The sequence below is a fragment of the Ovis canadensis genome, chromosome 26 (genome assembly GCF_042477335.2).
Source record: "Ovis canadensis isolate MfBH-ARS-UI-01 breed Bighorn chromosome 26, ARS-UI_OviCan_v2, whole genome shotgun sequence".
In the NCBI taxonomy this organism is placed as follows: domain Eukaryota; kingdom Metazoa; phylum Chordata; class Mammalia; order Artiodactyla; family Bovidae; genus Ovis; species Ovis canadensis.
Window position 1 is genome coordinate 30,172,391 of NC_091270.1, and position 18,414 is coordinate 30,190,804.

General features: G+C 48.2%; 1 protein-coding gene across 1 annotated transcript in view; it reads right to left on the reverse strand.

Moving 5' to 3' along the window:
- Positions 1–283: 283 nt before the first annotated feature.
- ENPP6 (ectonucleotide pyrophosphatase/phosphodiesterase 6) overlaps positions 284–18,414 on the reverse strand; it is an 80,382-nt gene continuing 62,251 nt past the window's right edge. Inside the window, exons 7-8 of the mRNA XM_069573199.1 lie at positions 9,312–9,441; positions 284–4,104 (exon numbers count right to left, since the gene is read on the reverse strand). Of these exons, the coding sequence (XP_069429300.1) occupies positions 3,890–4,104; positions 9,312–9,441 (345 nt within the window). The 3' untranslated portion in view covers positions 284–3,889. The remainder of the gene's footprint in view (positions 4,105–9,311; positions 9,442–18,414) is intronic.

The following is an 18,414-nucleotide window of genomic DNA, read 5'->3' on the forward strand; positions in this document are numbered from 1 at the left end:
ACTAGTGCCATTAAATTGATACTTTAAAAGGAAGGGTTATAAGACATGTGAACTGAATCTTGATAAAACTGTCATATTTTTAAAAAGTAAATATGCTTAGTATATTCAAAATCTAATCTCCTTCCTTCCTCCTACCAATCTGTCAAGTTTATAAGCTTGGGATGGAGTATGCTTAGTCCATGAAATGAAGTATAATTATATTGTCACTTGGGTGATAAGAAAAAATAGCAATCCAAAACGGAAAGGTTTGTTTGAAAAAGTACAGACAAAGAGAAAGAATATATGCTGTGTAAGCAAGTCTCCTCAGTTTTATTTATTCTTTTTTCATTCAACGCATTTATGGGACATCTATGAAACATGTGAGGCACGGCGCTAGGTGCAATTTTATGATTTCAAAGCAACACATAAGCATATCTTCCATCACACAGACTTGAGACCAAGTTTCCTGTGGTTTATAACTAGGCTGTCGAGCCTCCCATCTTTCTTCCTCCTCACAAGTAGCTTACAAGAGCTGATTTTGGTCTCTCACCAATTGCTTACAAAGATTAAACACGTAATCACATTTGGAAATCTCTTGAGATTTACAGACATGTAAAACACTTTCACAGAAAATTCGTAAAAGAGCTGTGTGTCTTGAACAATGAGTTTGTATGATAGCACCATTGAGGATCTTAAACTCACGGGGACTGGGTATGGAAAAGCCATCTCACCACCGGGACTTCCAGATCTGCTTTGGTTTTAGAAGGTTGGGAAGCTGACCCAGCTGGGATCAGTAGCCGATGCCAGGCTGATGGCCCCTGAAGAGACCAGCAGATTATGAAGTTGCTGTGGGAGACTCGGGTCTACCAAAGTCAAATCAGAACCCACCACTCCTTAGGGCAAACCCGGACCTTAGATCCACATGACTTAAAAGTGTTGTCGAAGGCCCCATGCCAGGTCTTCAGAACCTGCATCTCCAGAAGAGGGCCAGGGATGCTGGCAATCCCAGAAGGTTTGCAAACTGCTGTCTATGACAATTCAGATCTTCTGTGGCTTTCGAAGAGCCCTTTAAAAGTAAAGAGAGTTGGGACTTTGTAAGTCAGGCCTCTTGGAGGTGAGAAAGAATTCCCTGGGCCTGCTCTAATTTATGCTGAAGTCCTCAGCATGTAGTTGAGTTGGGTTCTGGTGATTCTGCATATAGGCAGGCAGTAGCCATTCATCTTATCTTCAACTTAAAGATCACGCCTTTCATCTGTCTTTGGTATTTGCAGGTCAGTCCAATGAACTTCCTCCCGGAATTAACGATGCAGTGGTAAAATAGGAGGAAAGTTGTGTGTATAGTCCTAGCAAATGTTACTCTGATGGAACAAAATGTGTTTAGAGAAAGTAGAATTTTCCTTGGGAAAAGAACATAACAGAAAAAAAATCAAAAGAAAAAAATTCTAGGTAAACAGTTAAGCCACCAAAACATATGTATTGCTTTAAGTTTAAGGTTTTTCCTCCATTCAGTGTCTGAATTTCCTTTATTATTCACCAATATTTATGTTTCCAAAAGTGTCTTATTCTCATTTTTCTTGTTGTTCAGTTGGTCAGTTGGTCAGTTTTGTCCGACTCTTCTCGACCCCGTGGACTGCAGCACGCCAGGCTTCCCAGTCCTTCACCATCTCCCAGAGTTTGCTCACACTCATGTCCGTTGAGTCGGTGATGCCATCCAACCATCTCATTGTCTGTCATCCCCTTCTCCTTCCTTCAATCTTTCCCAGCATCGGGGTGTTTTCTAAAGAGTCAGGTCTTTGTATCAGGTGGGCAAAGTACTGGACCTTCAAAACCACTTATAGAGTAACTACACCTTGTCAGGCAAATGTCTGAAATTTTATTATGCAACTTGAAGATTTTAAGAATGAGTGAGCGGAAAAATTGGTAGAACAGAATGGGAAGGACAAACTCAAGACCCTGTATCTCTTCGTACCCCTCTAGACTTGGATAATCCACTTTTAACTAAATCACTGGCTTTCTTTTAGGGCTCCTTCCTTCACAGGGGAGCACAATGAGCTCCACGGAATTAATTAGAACACAGTCCTTCACAGAGAAAGAAAACTTCAAACAATAGATGCTCTTTCAGTAACCACCACAATGTTCCCAAAGCACTAACTGGCTTTCAGACAGATAACAAAGGCTGATTTGCCTTTCCTATTGACTTGAAGGTTTGCTAGCGCTTTAAAAACACATTACATAAAACCTTAGAAATCTTTTGTGAAGATAAATGTGATATTTTTAAGCAGTGATCCTTTGCTCTCATGATTCAAGGTCTAGAGATGGCTCCCAGACTTCTTGAATCAGGGTGAGCATAGATTTTCATTTTTCAAGGTAAACAACACATGAGGGGCTTCATTGTCCTGCTGAGACCTGATCTGTTGGCTTCTCTTGATGAAAAGTCTCATCTGCAGGTGGGCTTCATTTAGTGCAAACTCATTTTTAATGCAGTGATACACGTCTATGGCTCTGAGCATATAGAAGTGCGGGTATCCCTTGTCTTGCAAGAAGGTCTCCTAAAGCAGACTTAGGAGACTAAAAACATTTCAGCTCAGGCTCAGTGCCTCTTCTTTGGGGTTTCTTAAAAACCAAGGTCTCTAAGGTGTCGCTTTGCCCAACTATTACCTAATCAAATGGCCGAGTGGTTAGTGACTGGGATTCAGTCGCGTCACACTGACTCTGTTCCCTGCGCTCCACCATTTTTCTTGGAATTCTGGGTCACTCAAGGGTCCACTTTGCTGTGGTTGTTGAAGAAACCTTGCTTGCAGGGACACAGGTGCATCAAACTTACGCTCAATACGTCACCATTTCAAGCAACGGAGTGAGATTTCTGCAAGTACATCCACACTCATCAGCCAGACATCCCTTTCCCCTCCTGTGATGATAGATGGTATGGCAGGTGTTGCTGGAGTTTACGGAGCCACTGGTGGTAAAGAACCCACCTGCTAATGCAGAAGATGTAAGAGACCCGGGTTTGATCCCTGGGTTGGGAAGATTCCTTAGAGTAGGAAAGGCAACCCACTCCAGTATTCTTGCCAGGGGCCCATGGACAGAGGAGTCTGGGGGCTACAGTCCATGGGGTTGCACAGAGTCAGACATGACTAAAGTGCCTGAACACCCACTCACATTCTAGATGGGATCCTCTGAGTCAGCCTTCCCACAGGCAGATGGGCAGACAGGCAGTCCACCTCCTGCCATTTGTGTGTTCACACCACGGACATGCTAGGAGAAGGCTTGTAGAAGCCCATATCTATGGTAAACTCTTCTGCTCCTCCACGCAGGGAGAAAATTTTGTGCGCTCAGACTTTGGGAAGGAACCCATATCTTTCACTTTGTTCTCTGCATTCTGCAATTCTTAGTGAGTTTGACTGATGGGTGAGCCAAACTAAGATATGCCTTTTCTGGGACTTTGTATAAGGTGAAGAAACATCACGAGCTGGGTCAGAAATAGACAGCAGCTACCGCTTTCAAATGGGCCTCCATTTCCGCCCCCCGCCCCCACCATGGAAGAAGACATACAGCATGGCTCCCAGGTGTAGACAGACCCCAGACAAGAGCCTGCTTTGTGCAAAACAGAGGGGCCAGGACTCCATAGAATACCCACGTGGGGTCTGGTCACTACAGTGGGATGCCCTGTTCAGACAAGCCATCTGAGTACATGAAAAAAAAAAAAAGGAAAATAACCTATAGTTGAACAAATGAAAAGCTAGAATTTTCCTTACCTCTAGAAAAAATAAACAAAAAAATGTCTAAAGAAATAGGCACTTTTGTGTATGGAATCATCCGAGAAGAGATTAACAGTTGTATGGCCTTGCATGAATCAAGGAGGAGGTTAATTCACCCACTGTGCGGAGTGTTGGGGACACGGCGCAAGCAGCTAGGCCAGCATCGCCAGCAGTGCCAGCAGGACGGTGACCAGTGTGCAGGCGCTGGGTGGGGCGCCCGGGGCCGAGCTGGCCGGGTCCTTCAGCATGCACATCACCCGGGACCAGGACCCGTTGTTGGGCAGGGGGGTGACGCCTGTCACCTTGCACATGAGGTTGTAGATATCCACGACTCTGATGGGAGCGGCTCTGAAGTCGGATTTGAAATCTGCAAGGGAAAGGCAAGGAAGCAAGTGGTCAAGGCCACTCCTGGGCTGGGCAGGGCAGAGAGGGGTGAGTCACTTGGTGGAGGGATTATGCTTGGCATTTCAGCAGCTCTAGGACTGGTAGATCCCCCTTGTCCACAGAACCTGGCCAAGAGATTGTGAACCTGGAAGGTGATCTGGAAGGTTCTAGGTGTAAAAGGAAGTTGCTTTCTATGGTTTACGGAGATGTGAGTATGTGCTAAGTCGCTTTAGCGTATCTGACTCTGCGACTGCATGGACTATAGCCCGCCAGACTCCTCTGTCCATGGGATTCTCCAGGCAAGAATACTGGAGTGAGTTGCCATGTCCTTCTCCAGGGGAATCTTCCCAACTCAGGGGATGAAGCTGCATCTCTTACGTCTCCTGCATCTGCAGGTGGGATCTTTACCACTTAGCGCCATGTTTCTTTGAAAGACAAATCAGACAACAAACTGATTTGTGCATAACTGTGCTTCCCTTTGTAACAACAGAACTTTCCTTGAGTACCCAAAGGCCACTTGAAGCTGCTCATTTCTGCAAGCCTCATCTTGCCCAGCTCCTCAGACCCAATTCAGTTGCATAGGTCTCTACCAGGCCACCTATCTGGCAGGGACTGGTTAGCCTGGGTGCCCCCAGCTCAAGAATGTTTCCCATTTTTCTGCCACGTGGAGGTCCCAGGACTGGACAGAACCAGCAATTGTATAGTTTTTCTCAGTGAGGCTAATGCACAGGCCACAGAGACGGTCTCCCAAGTGTGTCTGGAAGATCAGTGGAACATTCCTTGGGAGCTTTTCACTAGCAGATAAAGTAACTTAGCTGTGGGGAAGATAAAGAAGCTGGTATTGGAGTTGGGGACCTGAGTGAAGGCTGCAAACCATCTCATGAAGGAGAATGCTTCCACCCAGATGCTATGTGGACACAGGCCCCCAGGGGCAGGGCTGGCTGTTCACAGCATAGAAAGTAAGGGTGCTGAAGGGACCTTCTCTTTCTCCATAGGAGGCAGAAGAGATGCTGAATGAACATCATCAACTCAATGGACATGAGAATGAGCAAACTCCAGGAGACAGTGAAGGACAGGGAAGCTGGGTGAGCTACAGTCCATGGGGTTGTGAAGTGGGACATGACTAAGTGACCGAACAACAACAAAGAGTGAACGTGAGACGTTAGTGATATTCATAAGCCGCTTCACGGTTAGGTTCCAAACCGGCGCTTCCAACAAAGTATCCAAAACTATTGAAGTTGAATTTAGGAGGGACTTTTATCCATCAATAGTGGCTTCCCTGGTGGCTCAGTTGGTAAAGAGTCTGCCTGCAGTGTGGGAGACCTGGGTTCGATCCCTGGGTCAGGAAGATCCCGTGGAGAAGAAGACGGCAACCCACTCCAATATTCTTGGCTGGAGAATCCCATGGACAGAGGAGCCTGGTGGGCTGCAGTCCACAGGGTCACAAAGAGTTGGATTTGACTGAGTGACTAACTTTCATTTTATCCATCAATAAAGGCCCAGACATGTGCTCTTTTAGTCCCTCCATAATTTTTTTAAAAGGTAGTTTTGGGGCTGTAAGGACAAGTTTTCTATCTTAGAAAATAATCTTTATAATTGCGTTGCTAAAACAATCATGTATCCTTGATTTAAAAAGCAAAGAAACACTAACAGCGACAGCAATGTGACCCAGAAGTGTCCACACCAAATTCTGCTCTTAAGGTTAACCCTGAAATTACAAATACAGACGCAACAGAGAGAGCTCTGCCACAGAGTATGTTAGATCCAGAGCAACATCTCAAGTGATGGGTTTTGCTCATTTTGAGATATAAAAGTAGAATTCCATATAAAGAAGTTCAAGGGCTTTACAGAGCGGCCTGCAGCCACTCACCAGCTGGATAACCTTAGGGGATGGTCAGAGATGCTGCCTAAATCCTAGTTGCAGGCTCCTGTCTGTGCTCAATTGATGGGAGCTGTTGTTATTAATAGAATAAGTGCCCCGCAAGGGAAGGTTCGCATTGAAAATATTTACCCCATAGCTTATGTGAAATGTTCACTTACTTTTAGGGTAGGGAGGGTAAGGATCTGCATTGCCTCAGGGTAAACACTTATTTCAAACAAATTCAGAGCTGCCCTGGGAAGGAGAATGTAGAGGCTGGAGTGCCAACCCTTCTCATCTGAAGGAAAACATTAAATTAGCTAAGGATGGTGGTTGTTGCTGCTGCTGCTGCTGCTGCTAAGTCACTTCAGTCATGTCCGATTCTGTGCGACCCCATAGACAGCAGCCCACCAGGCTGCCCCCGTCCCTGGGATTCTCCAGGCAAGAACATTGGAGTGGGTTGCCATTTCCTTCTCCAATGCATGAAAGTGAAAAGTGAAAGTGAAGTCGCTCAGTCGTGTCTGACCCTCAGCGACCCCATGGACTGCAGCCTACCAGGCTTCTCCGCCCATGGGATTTTCCAGGCAAGAGTACTGGAGTGGAGTGCCATCACCTTCTCCGGAGGATGGTGGTTACACCTCCCCAGAGAAGAATCAGCCACAGCTGAGGAATCAGTGGGGAGGTGGTCCCGTGACACGGAAGACTTATCTCCCTGACTTGCTGTGGATGTAAGGTCACCCTGCCGCATCACGTGGTGGCCGTGTCCTGTCATGTGTGCAGATGGAGGTCAATAGCAAATCCAAGACAGCCGTCCCCAGCCTTTCAGACATCTCCTTCTTTAACATTTGGCAAGAAAAATTGAGGTCAAGCTCTTCTGACCAAAAAAAAAAAAAAAGTTAGTGGATGGACTTAGAGATTGTTATACTGAGTGAAGTAAGTCAGGCAGAGAAGAAGAAATATCATATGTGCTTAGTCACTCCGTTGTGTCCGATTCTTGGCGACCTCATGGACTGTAGCCCTCCATGCTCCTCTGTCCATGGGATTCTCCAGGCAAGAACACGGGAGTGGGTCATGGCCTCCTCTAAGGAATCTTCCTGACCCAGGGATCAAACCTGCATCTTCTGCACTGCAGGCGAATTCTTTACCATCTGAGCCACTAGGCTACCTAGAAATAATGTATGACATCCCTTATATGTGGAATCTAGAAAGAAATGATGCAAATGAACTTCCTTACAAAACAGAAGGAAGACTTAGAGACTTAGGCCAAGGTTAGATTGTTCCAATTAGGAGCTGGGATTAACCAGAGAGAGCCTGTCTTCCAGAATGATTTCCCTTTCACTTAGCTGGACCAGACTTCCTGACTTCTAAAGCTGTATCTGTGCAGCCGTAGTGATGCTCAGCATCCTGTATGAGCGAGAATTACCTCCAATTAATCAGGAGGGGAGTACGTTTATCTCAAAGTGCAGCTAGATTGTTATAAAAGACCTCGCTCTTAAATTTTCTTCTGCGTAAACAGTCAGTGTGTAGAGCTGTTCAATCTTGCGTGCAAAGTGAAGCCAGAAACGTGATGGTTTGTGGGAGGCTGTATCTGCCTGGAAACAGTTTTGCAATTAGCCCAGTGCATTTTCGTCTGGGGTCGTCTTTCTGTCTATAAAAGACTTGGGCTTTTAGTTTTAAAGGAGCGTATGATAGAGGCCTTTGTTAATGGACAAAAAGCTCCCCACTGAATTTCAGCTGTTGCAGCTCTGGGTACTGGGTTTAAAATTTTGGTTTGAGGCTAGATTCATTTCTGTTTTAAAATCTGCCCAAGACGCTTGCTCATAAACACTCCAGCTGACAAGTGTTTTGCGTTCATGATCTGATTCCTCTCTTTTAGGGAGGGAGGAGGTGATGCCTTTGAATGAAAGCACCCCTGTCTCACTGGCCTCTGTGTAAAGGCCATGGCCTTCAATGTCTCCATGCTGAGCTAGCGGTTGACCTCACAGCATCCTCAAGCCTCCATCCTGAACTCGGCTGGCTTCTGAGCTCCGCAGATCTAACCTGGTGCTTGGCTAACAGGTAGCTGTTACTGGTTGACGGTATCAAGAGGAAACATCCTCTGAACTCTCTGAGGCCAATGTCGTGAACCCAGCTGTGCCCTAGAAATGCTTGCAGCTACTGGTCCTGTTGCTTGCTTAAGGACGTAGGGACTTGGATGATGTGTGGGCAATGATGTGGACCCACGTGTGTTCCCTAAGCTCGGCCTCCCAGAGGCACCCGTGGAGGGGGCGGAAGTTGACACCGTGTAGCTCTCAGCAGGTTTTTTTTTTTTTTTTGTGGTTGAGAGAGTGACCTGAGGTGAATGGAATGAAGGAGGGCTCACAAGCATCTCTGCCCGGTATGTTGAGGAGGAGGGCAGGGCTTCCAGGTATGACCTCTAGCCTATCACCTGATAGGAAAGCGTGGGCTTTTGTGAGCTAAAACATTTTGATCGAAACATTCAGAAAAAGGAACTTTGACTGTGGATATCAGGGTAAGCTAATAAGCTTAATGTTTAATAAGGAGTGTGGATAGCAGGAAGGAAGACAAGGAGCTCGTGATCTCATCAGCTGACTCTTGATAGTTGTTGACTGCTTTTCAGGCTTTTTTTTTTTAAGGGCATGTACAGGTAATAGTATGATTGTTAGAGCGTTTGATAAACTTCCAAAATGTGAATTTTACAGTGCTGTGTTAATTAAAGCAAATGACCAAATGGGCCCCCCTCACCCCACCTCTCTTCCAGACCCAGGAAGCCATCAGGTCCAAGAAGGCAAAGTCAATTCGCTCTCATCCTAGACATGAGAGCAGAAGTCATTCTGGCTCATCCTCAAAGTGAGTCACAAAACTGTTTCCTAGCCTGCCGTGAGCACATCCTAGCTTCTGGTGGGCCCTAGACTGGCTGACCCGCACAGCGGTGGCCGCTCTAGACAGGGAGGAAGTGTGGAAGTGTCAGACCCCTTGAAGCGAGCACATCGACTCTGGGACTTGTGGCTGTCAGCAACCTGGTGCCTGATAAGCTTTCTTGGACATCAGATGGCTGTGAAGGGATGTTTTGATGAATTAAGTAAAAAATGAATCACAAACATGTGGAATACATTTTCCTCACTGTGCTTGAGATTTAAAACTTACAGGGGGAAGTATTTGGCCACATTTGCCAAACCCAAGAAGCATTTGAAAGCAAGCCAGCCAAAGACATTTCGTGGAGACCGGCTGGCTTTGCTCATAAAGAGGATCCATAAAGAAATCACTCCAGCCTTTCCGACCGCCGTCAGCCCCTGATGCCTTGGGGGAGGAGTGACTAAGATCTTGCCTACCAGGTCCGAAGGCCAGGAAGATGCCCCTCATGGCTCTGAGCTCGTTGTCGTATCCGTGCCAGCCCCAGTGCCAGCCTTCAGGCTTGCGGGTGACAGTGCTGTTCATCCAGAATGGAAGCGACTCTCGATTCTGAAATCAACAAGGCATTGACATCACCCTGTGACCAGGCCAGGGGGTGAGCAAGCATCAGATTCAAACTACCACCCACCCAGAACAGGGCTTTCCTGCTCAGGGGTCTCAGCCAGGGTTGTCCGACCTCAGCCGGATCACTTCCCACTCCAGGTAGCTCGAACCTTTAGAGGTGGCCTGTTAAATTGCCAGAGAGCCCTAGTTCTGAAAGTCTCTTCTTGCACTGGGCTGAACTGTGCCTCGTAATCAGTTTCAGAGCCACTAAACATAGCGTGTCAGAAACAGAAGGGACGTGAAAGTGTACCTGTGGTATAATAAAAAATAGAGTTGGCCTTTGTCCCAGGTTCCCTGGCCCAGAGCACCTAAACCCTTGGAATTTCCTGAGTGCTGGGGGTGTTTTGTGAGTCCTTAGTTCCCACACCTGAGTTTATGCTAATGGGATGATGGGATGATCTTTGGGGTCTGGGGCTAGATAGCTTCAGGATGGGGGCTGGTCACCAGAAGAACCAAGAAGAGAGTTAGAACTTCCAGCCCTATCCTCTGATCTCTAAGACTGAGTTCAACCTTGTGGGTAATGATTTTGTTACCTGAGCCAACACAGTGAGACCCCACGTAAACCCCCAGGAACAGCAGGGTCCAGGGAGCGTCTGGGTTAGTGAACACACAGTGATGGGAGGCTGGTGCCCCCGACCTGGGTTCTCAGCACCCCTCACCGCCACAGCGTGCCCTGGGCCTCTCTTCCATTTGCCTACCCCTGCGTAGCACCCTTTATAAGAAGATTGTCATCGTGAGTGTAGCAACTCCCTGAGTTCTGCGATTTATCTCAGTGAGTCATCAAAGCTGAAGGCGTGTGGTGAGAACCCTTAGATTCGTGGCCAAGTCAGACACAAGTGTGGGCAGCCTGGGGACCAGGGACTTGGGACGAGCATTCAGATGTGCGGGCTGTCTTGTGGGCCGGAGCCTTAAAGTATGGGTCTGCTCTAACCTGGGGTGGTATCAGAGTGGAATTGAAATGGTAGGACACCTGGTTGCTGTGGGAGAAATGTTGCTGGCAAACACAGCGGCTAATGGAATCGCTTCGTTTTCCTAGCCCAGCCTCAGAAGCCCTGAGGCAGCGGGCCTGCACCACCCCAGGGGCCCCTCCATTGGAGGAATCAGCCCTGTCCTCTGTTTGTCCAGCTCCACCCCGAGGAGCGACTCCAAGCACAGAAGTCCTCCTCTCCACTGAGCCAGCCTTTGAAGATGGCCCCGTGTTCCTCTCCTTCATGCCTCGTGGATCTTCACATCCTTTGACCATTCTTCATTCGGATTGGCTTCCAGACCTGTCGCTGCCCTGTCACCCGTCTTTCCTTCAGAACTAAATTTTCCTAGGCTGTAGCAGCATACTTGAGAGACAGCAAAGCTCACAGGAGGTTTTGCAAATCCCGCGGAGACTGTAGCCAGCTGGACACAAACCGAGCTCTTTGAGGCAGACTAAGCCTTCATTCCTGATAGTCTGATCATCTTCTGGCTCAACAGGGTTTAATATGACAAGTTTTCCAAATGCAGGAGGTAGAACTGACTAGTCGTGATGAATGCGTGGAAGCAGCGGAGCTCAAGGACCAGGGATTTACAGGTCTGCTTCCCTGGTGGCTCAGACGATAAAGAATCTGCTTACAATGCAGGAGACCTGGGTTCGATCCCTGGGTTGGGAAGATCCCCTGGAGAAAGGAATGGCAACCCACTCCAGTGTTCTTGCCTGGAGAATCCCATGGACCGAGGAGCCTGGTGGGCTACAGTCGGTGGGGTCGCAGAGTCGAACACGACTGAGGGACTCACGCCTTCGCAAGGCTTGTAACAGCACCTGTATGCTGTTCTGTGTGCCGTGCGGTTCACTGAGAGCCTCCCCCGATATCCACTTAGGCGTCAACACCTCCTGCTGTGGATAGTATTTTTTTTTTTTTGCCATTTTGGCACAGAGAGGTTAAGTGACACTCTTAAAGTTACACAGCTGTTGGGAGGCAGGGCTGGGCCTGGAAGCCAGGGCGTCAGTCTCCTGGTCTTCGTGCACCTCCAGGACCCCACAGCCAGAGGTCACTGCAGGGCTCCTACAGCCTGTCCCTTGCCGCTTCATTCACTGAGTGGCAGCCAGTATGGAGATGAGATTTTGAATAGGATGTGGGTTAAATTCTGGTTTGTTGCTTTCCAACTCTGTGATCCTGGGCAAGCTGCATCTCTTGTCCGAGCTTCAGCTTCCTTGCTGGATGTGACAACATCCACCTCAGAGACTCTGAGGGATAACCTGACTGTGTGCTATGCCTGACACACAGTAGGTGCTCGATAAACAGCTGGGGGCAGTCTCCAGATGCCACCGGCTGCAGGGTGAGGTGCTCCAGGCTTGTGCAGCAGGGTTGATCCCTCCTTTGCTTATTTAGCTGTCATATCACATTCACGGCCGTCCTGTCTCACCCCATAAATCGCTCCCTGGCATTACTACTTTCCAAATCGCACTGTTTCATTGACTCTCTGTTTCCTCAATTTCCATCCCTCCTTCTCCAGCTGTAGCTTGTATTTTTCCACGGAAATATATTTATTAACTTACTGCATTTCTAGTTTATACCCACTTTTGTTCTCTGTGGTCATGCTCACAACACATGCCAGCTTAGCTTCGTTTGTTAATTTCATGTGCTGCTCCCCTCCCCACCCCAGTCTACAAGGCAGTGATTCCTGAAGAACTAGGTAGGACATGTCACTAGCAGTGTCACTAATTGTGAACCCCATGGGACATACGTGGAAGGACAGGTGGAAGGGAGACAAAGCCTGCCTGATTTGAAAATTCCAGTCTAACTTCCACATGCAAACATACAGCAACAAGGCATCTCAGCCTTGAAGATGACGGGAGATCTGTATGATTGCCGATAAAGCCACTGGTATTTTTTATTAACATGACAAGTTGCTCTGGTGAAACAACTGTTCTTGCTTTTTTTTTTTTTAACAACTATGTTTACTGATTTTAACAAGTAATAATAACCTGGCTAGCTAGTTATGTGAGAAGCTAAGTGATTGAACGGATTACGTGACATAATCAGACTGAGTGGATTATATGACATAATCTAATTACATGACTTAATGAACCTCAAGAAGGGGAGTTGATGAATTTTTCCCTTGTCCTTCCTGGTGGCTTTTACTGATTCACTTGGTCCTGTGTCTCCTCCCACTGCCCCACCCCCACATTATCACACCAGTGCAGGCCTGTGCAGCCGTGTAATGCACACCTCACACATGCAACCCTGCTGGTGAGGCGGTCCACACCTCCCACGTCCCCGGGCTGGGGTGTCCTCAGTTTACTGGTTGAGGAGCCTCCATCCCTCCTGAAACCTCCCAGGTCCGGGGACCACCATACAGCGCCACCTAGCGACATCCTGGGGTGCCCACTGAGTGTCATTTGTTGTCCAGCACCTTCTGGTACCCCTCCTCTGTACAGGGGTGGATAGCAGTGCCAGGACCTCCCCCCGATTTATGAGCCCCTAAACTAGCTCGCTGTTTCTAATGGGAAGGACCCGGAAACCGTTCCTCAGGAGGAACACTGAGGAACGGCTGTTACTGTGTTTATAGACGTATGTTCTAGTATTTGCTGCCTGCCTTGTATTCTTGCTGCCTCACTCCCCTACCAGCTCACCACCAAACGCCTGCCAGAAGCTTGCTGAACTGGGGAAGCCAGGTGATTACTTGTGAGATGAGTGTTTTGGTTTCTAGACTAGATCTTTGTCTCATTCATCCGTGGCATTAACAACAACAACAACAAAGTAGCCTTCGCTATTTACCCCCCAGATCAGCAAACCAGTTAATGAAGTTTGTTCGGCACTTGCTGGGACCCATCTCTTTGACTCGGCATTTTTGGATTCCTTTCTAGAGCTGAGCTGAGCTGTCGGGAGTGGGGTGGGGGCACAGTCAGAAATGGGGGTGGCGCTGGGAAGGAGGGTCAGGGTGACAGGAGTGATGGAAGGCCGGGGAGAAGCAAAGGGCGGCCTGGACAGTCTGCAGTCGCTGTTGTCTGTCTGTGGCTGAGGCACTTGCTTTGCTGAATTGTCCAGCATTTACTCACTTCACACTGCTGCATTTGGAGACTATATTAGCACGTGCTGTTCTTACCAGCTCCTTTTAATTTTTCCTGGGAGCAGATCAGAAAACAGTAGCTAAGCCACAGAGAAAATGATTCCTGAGGAGGCAGGAGGGTCACCAGGTCTGAAAACATCTGGACTCCAGCTCTCACCTCACACCCCAAAGTGACTTCTCCCCTGATGGCCGAGGAGGTGGAAATCCATCCTCCGTGGGTTCCGTCCCCTGACCACAGTCGCTGGTGGGGGCCTTGTCTGCGTAGCCCTGCTCTGCCTGGGTGACCTCCTCTCCCATCTCTCCCTGGAAACACGCTGTCTACACTGCTGGATCCCAAGCCTGGCTGTGCACACAGCACCCTGAATTTATCCCGAGTCTCACTTTGGGTGTTTGGGTTCACAGGTGGGTAAGGCGGCGACCCTGTCTATTTAATAGTCATCCCCTGGGTGGCTGGGATGCATCGTCGGGCCTGGAAACCGCTGGGAGTCTTTCACCTGGCATTTGTCCCAGGCTGTGTTCAACGATTATCTGTCCTTTCCTGAGAATGCTTTGTCTTATGCTGGTTGCCACGCTGAGTCTGTGTTTCAGCTGCCGTGGGTGCAGAGTCAGTCTCAGAGTCGCTCACTTGGGGTGCTTTCCAAAGAGGAATCATGGCGGCCGACTGGCTTTTCCAGTATCCTCGGCTGGCGCCAGGTTCACTGATGGTTATACATCTTGACCACCATCCCTCGTGTCAGCCCCTAAAAGTGTAATTCCTGCTGAGAAGTGGGGTCCCCTCCTTCTCTCTGGATGAGGCCTCTCACCCCGTGTCTAGGGTGCTGGGGAACAAAGGTGAAATCAGGTCCAATTAAAATCAGTAAGTAACATGTGAACCCCTGTCTAAGGTGTGTAACGGGCCTAATACAAATGAAATCGACCTTATTCCCCTAGCACAGGGTTGTAACAGGAGCTTCCCCTGCCCTCCACAGTGCAATAAACTCACAGCATCTCAGGCTGGAAAAGGCACCCGGTGATGTCTCGGGAGAGGCCTCAGTCGGGACTCTTGTGGAAGACAGCACGGTTTGGCTGGCTCCGGGGTTTTGCTGCCAGGGTTAAGGTCGAGCTAGGTGACAAAGCGCCGTGTCTCAGGCTTTGTGGCATCACTGTTCTAAACCCTCCTCTCAAGAGGCTTCCTTTGGGGTGACTCTTCAGAGCCCTTGGGAGCGGTGGTCACAGACCCTCAGATGTTTGTTTGCTACCCTGCTGCGAAAACAAGTCCCCCCAACCATTTCTCTGTCTTAGAAGGCCGCCTCTTTCTAAAGCAGAATTTAATGTCTTAGGCCCCAGGCCCTGGTCTCACCCTGGCAAGCCCACTGCCACGCACAGCCTCGTTCTGGAAATTGGGAAATGCCGAACAGCAGGAACAGCAGGGCCCAGAGGCGGCAGAATTCCTCAGAGAAGAGAGAAGAGCTGGAGCAGGGCGCCCAGCGGGTGAGCTTCCTTCTACTTCTTTCCCCCAAGATCGTGCTTGCTGAAGCCCGCCGAGGGTGAGGAGGGCATTGCGTGCCCTCCAACTGCTTACGGCAATGACCTTGGTCCTCGCCAGAAGGCAAGCGGCTTCCAGCCCCCGACGCAGGCATCCTGGACCTCCAGCATCTCAGGCCCGTGGGAAACCACTCCGGCTGCCGCTAAAACTCAGGAGCCACGCTCTCCAGCTTGTCTTGATTTCCCCAAGTATTTTGGGCCCGGGGCCTAACTGCCGCTCAATCCCAGGCCTGAGAATTGAGCCTGGCATTTCATATCCTTTGCCGGTTTTTGAAATAAATCTTTCCTCGGGAGACCAATATGGGCCTTTTTTTGGAAGCTGAAGCCTGCATTTGCTGCATTTCTCTCCACGCAGATAAGAGTCCGGAGGATCCACAATGAAGCTCCACGTCTCACGATCTTTCACCAGCTTCTGGCCGCATCTGGCCGCCTTTCTGAGCACGGTGTCAGGAGGGGGACACTGTCCAGGAGAGGGCATGGGAATCAGCCCCTGAAGCTGAGCAGGACCGGGGACAGCTGAGGTGTCTGCCCACCCCTGGACTCCAGCTGGGGGCTAACTGGGCCAGGACAATGGCCACTGGTGGTTTCAACACCTTTTCTCTGTTGAAATCTCTTCTAGGGCTACTAACAATTAGTCCAGGTGAAAGGCCTGACTTAGCTTTCCTCTCTGGGTACTTAGTCACTCATTTATTAGCCTATAAATAAAACAATTTGTCAAAAAGACCTTGATGCTGGGAAAGATTGAGGGCAGGAGGATAAGGGGATGACAGAGGATGAGATGGTTGGATGGCATCATTGACTCAATGGACGTGAGTTTGAGCAAACTCTGGGAGGTGATGAAGGACAGGGAAGCCTGGCGTGCTGCAGTCCACGGGGTTGCAAACAGTTGGATAGGACTGAGCGACTGAACAATAACAACAAGTAGTCAAGAACCAACTGTCTCTATTTATGAATTCCTTTCTTAATTTCGTATTCCACAAACAGGTACTGAGCCTCTGCCATGTACCAGGTTCCACAGAGGAAAACCCAGGCTAAGATGCTACAGACCTGCCCTCAAGGAGCTTCCACCCCGGGAAGCATCTGGGCCTGCCTCCTGAGTGTCTTTGGACCACCCTAGACATTGTGACAACTCCAGTGGCTCAGTGGGTGAAGAATCTGCCTGCAATGCAGGAGACACAGGAGACATGGGTTCAATCCCAGGGTCGGGAAGATCCCCTGGAGGAGGGAACTGGCAACTCACTCCAGTATTCTTGCCTGGAGAACCCCATAGACAGAGGAACCTGGTGGGCTACAGTCCAAAGGGTCAAAAAGAGTCGGACGCGACGGAGTGACCTACACACAGCCTGCCCAGCCCCTTACTAAGTGCCCCCTGGTGGAGGGATGGATGCAGAGCCTGGGTGGGTGAAAAGATCTGTGGGGAAACCCCATGGGCTGGGGCTCGGTGAGTGCAGCCACGTGCACGTGCATGGCTCAAAAGCTCCAGTGACGGTGTGACCATTGTCCCCTGACAAGGACATGCAAAGAGAGGGTTTACAGAGGACGGTGACCAGGTCTTAGAGAGACAGAGGGGTGGAGGCACCATTTAGGAAGCCCTGTTTCCATGCTTGAAGAGAGGAGCTTGGCAGGTGTGACTGGCTGGGGCTTAACCTAGGCAGGTGGCCTGGGTTTGTTTTTTTTTTTTTCTTTTCTGCTACTTCATGGTTAGTCTTCTGGGAAAATGAACATATTCAGCTTCCTGCCCCTGTAGGAGAGGAGGCCAGAGAAGGTACTGGCACTAGTTGGAAATCCAGTCTGTATATTAACTCTCACAATGAAAAACAAACCGTGGGAGCCACTAGGCAGGGGGCCTTGCTTTTATAATGTCAGGGTAATGGTGCCATTCCAGGTGACAAAGTCAATCTGTTTCCCTGCCTTTATCTTTGTCAGTGACAGCTCTCCGAGCAACCATTAAAAAAAAATAAAAAACAGAAAGAACTCAGTGGTATCTTCCTGTCGGAGCAGCTGCCTAAGAGCCTGCCGAACTTAAGTTGGTGCCAAAAGTTGGTGTTTATATGGGAAGGGCATTTTTGCCAAGGAAACCAAATCTTGCATGTTTATGGGATGGCGGTTATAGGGGAAAAGGAAGGAAAGATGGGATTCTGTTTTATTGGCCCCAACCAGCAGCAATTTGTCCTGACTCAGCTGTTTTCATATTTAAGCCAGGAAGGAAAAAAAAAAGCTCCTCTGATAGCCAAACCCAGACTCAGAGCAGCTGCTTTTAAAGCTGAGAAACTGTCCCGCTGCAGATGCAACCCAAGATCCCTCGCTGGGCACTGGTACGGAGGTTACAGAGCAAACACAGCGTTCTGTCACCACGTGGGGAGAGACTTTGCAAATAAGAATGGGGGTAGATTAATAGTCCTGGCACAGAGTAGCAACAGGGGCATAGAGCGACGTTTTCGATTCTCCGTAGTCAAGTAAGTTTAGTAAACAGCAGGGAGATGTAAAAGAAAAAAAAAAATCTAAGCAGGGAAAGAATGAGTCCTCGCTTTTAGGATTTTTCAGAAGATAGAGTAAAACCCCAATATTAAATCTAAGTATCAGAAATTATAAATTAAAATTAGAAATTGTAACTTTTAAAATTATAATTTATGAATTAGAAAATTATAAATTTTAACCAGGAATTAAAATCCTTAGATTATTAAATCTAAGAATCAGATTATTATTTTCATATGTGAATCTTGAAAATAAAAAATCTGTAAATTTGAAGATAGTAAAATGATTAAGATATTCAGTCTAGGAGACTAAGGTACCACAAAAAACTGGCTGAAAGATATCTAAATTTCTCTTAAGGGGACTGGGGACCACCGTGATTTTCTAAGGAACCATTTATGTTTTTATGTTATATACACCTTGAGTTACAGTAATATATACTGTATAGTCATTGCACTTTACTCTTTGAGTTGGCTTCTAGGAAGCTCAGAACCAGCTTTGTGAACTGCAGTTCACATCAGGGAATCCCTGTTTTCCATACCTGAGTCCCTAGATGTCCATTCATTTGCCTGATCAGTATTTCTGCTGATGGCCACCTGCCCTCACTCTGGCAGATTAAACCCCAGTCTTAGGTCTGATATGATCGTCCCTTAGTGTCCACAGGGAACTGTTTCCATGAGCCCCTTGGGTACCAAACTCCATGGACGCTCAAGTCTCTTGTACAAAACGGCATAGCATTTGCAGATAAGGACACACTTTCTCCTGGGTATCTCAAATCACCTCTGGATTACTTATGATACCACAGGCAATGCAATGTGATATAAATAGCTATAAATATAATGGAAACGTGATGTAAATAGTTACCAACACTCAGCAAGTTCA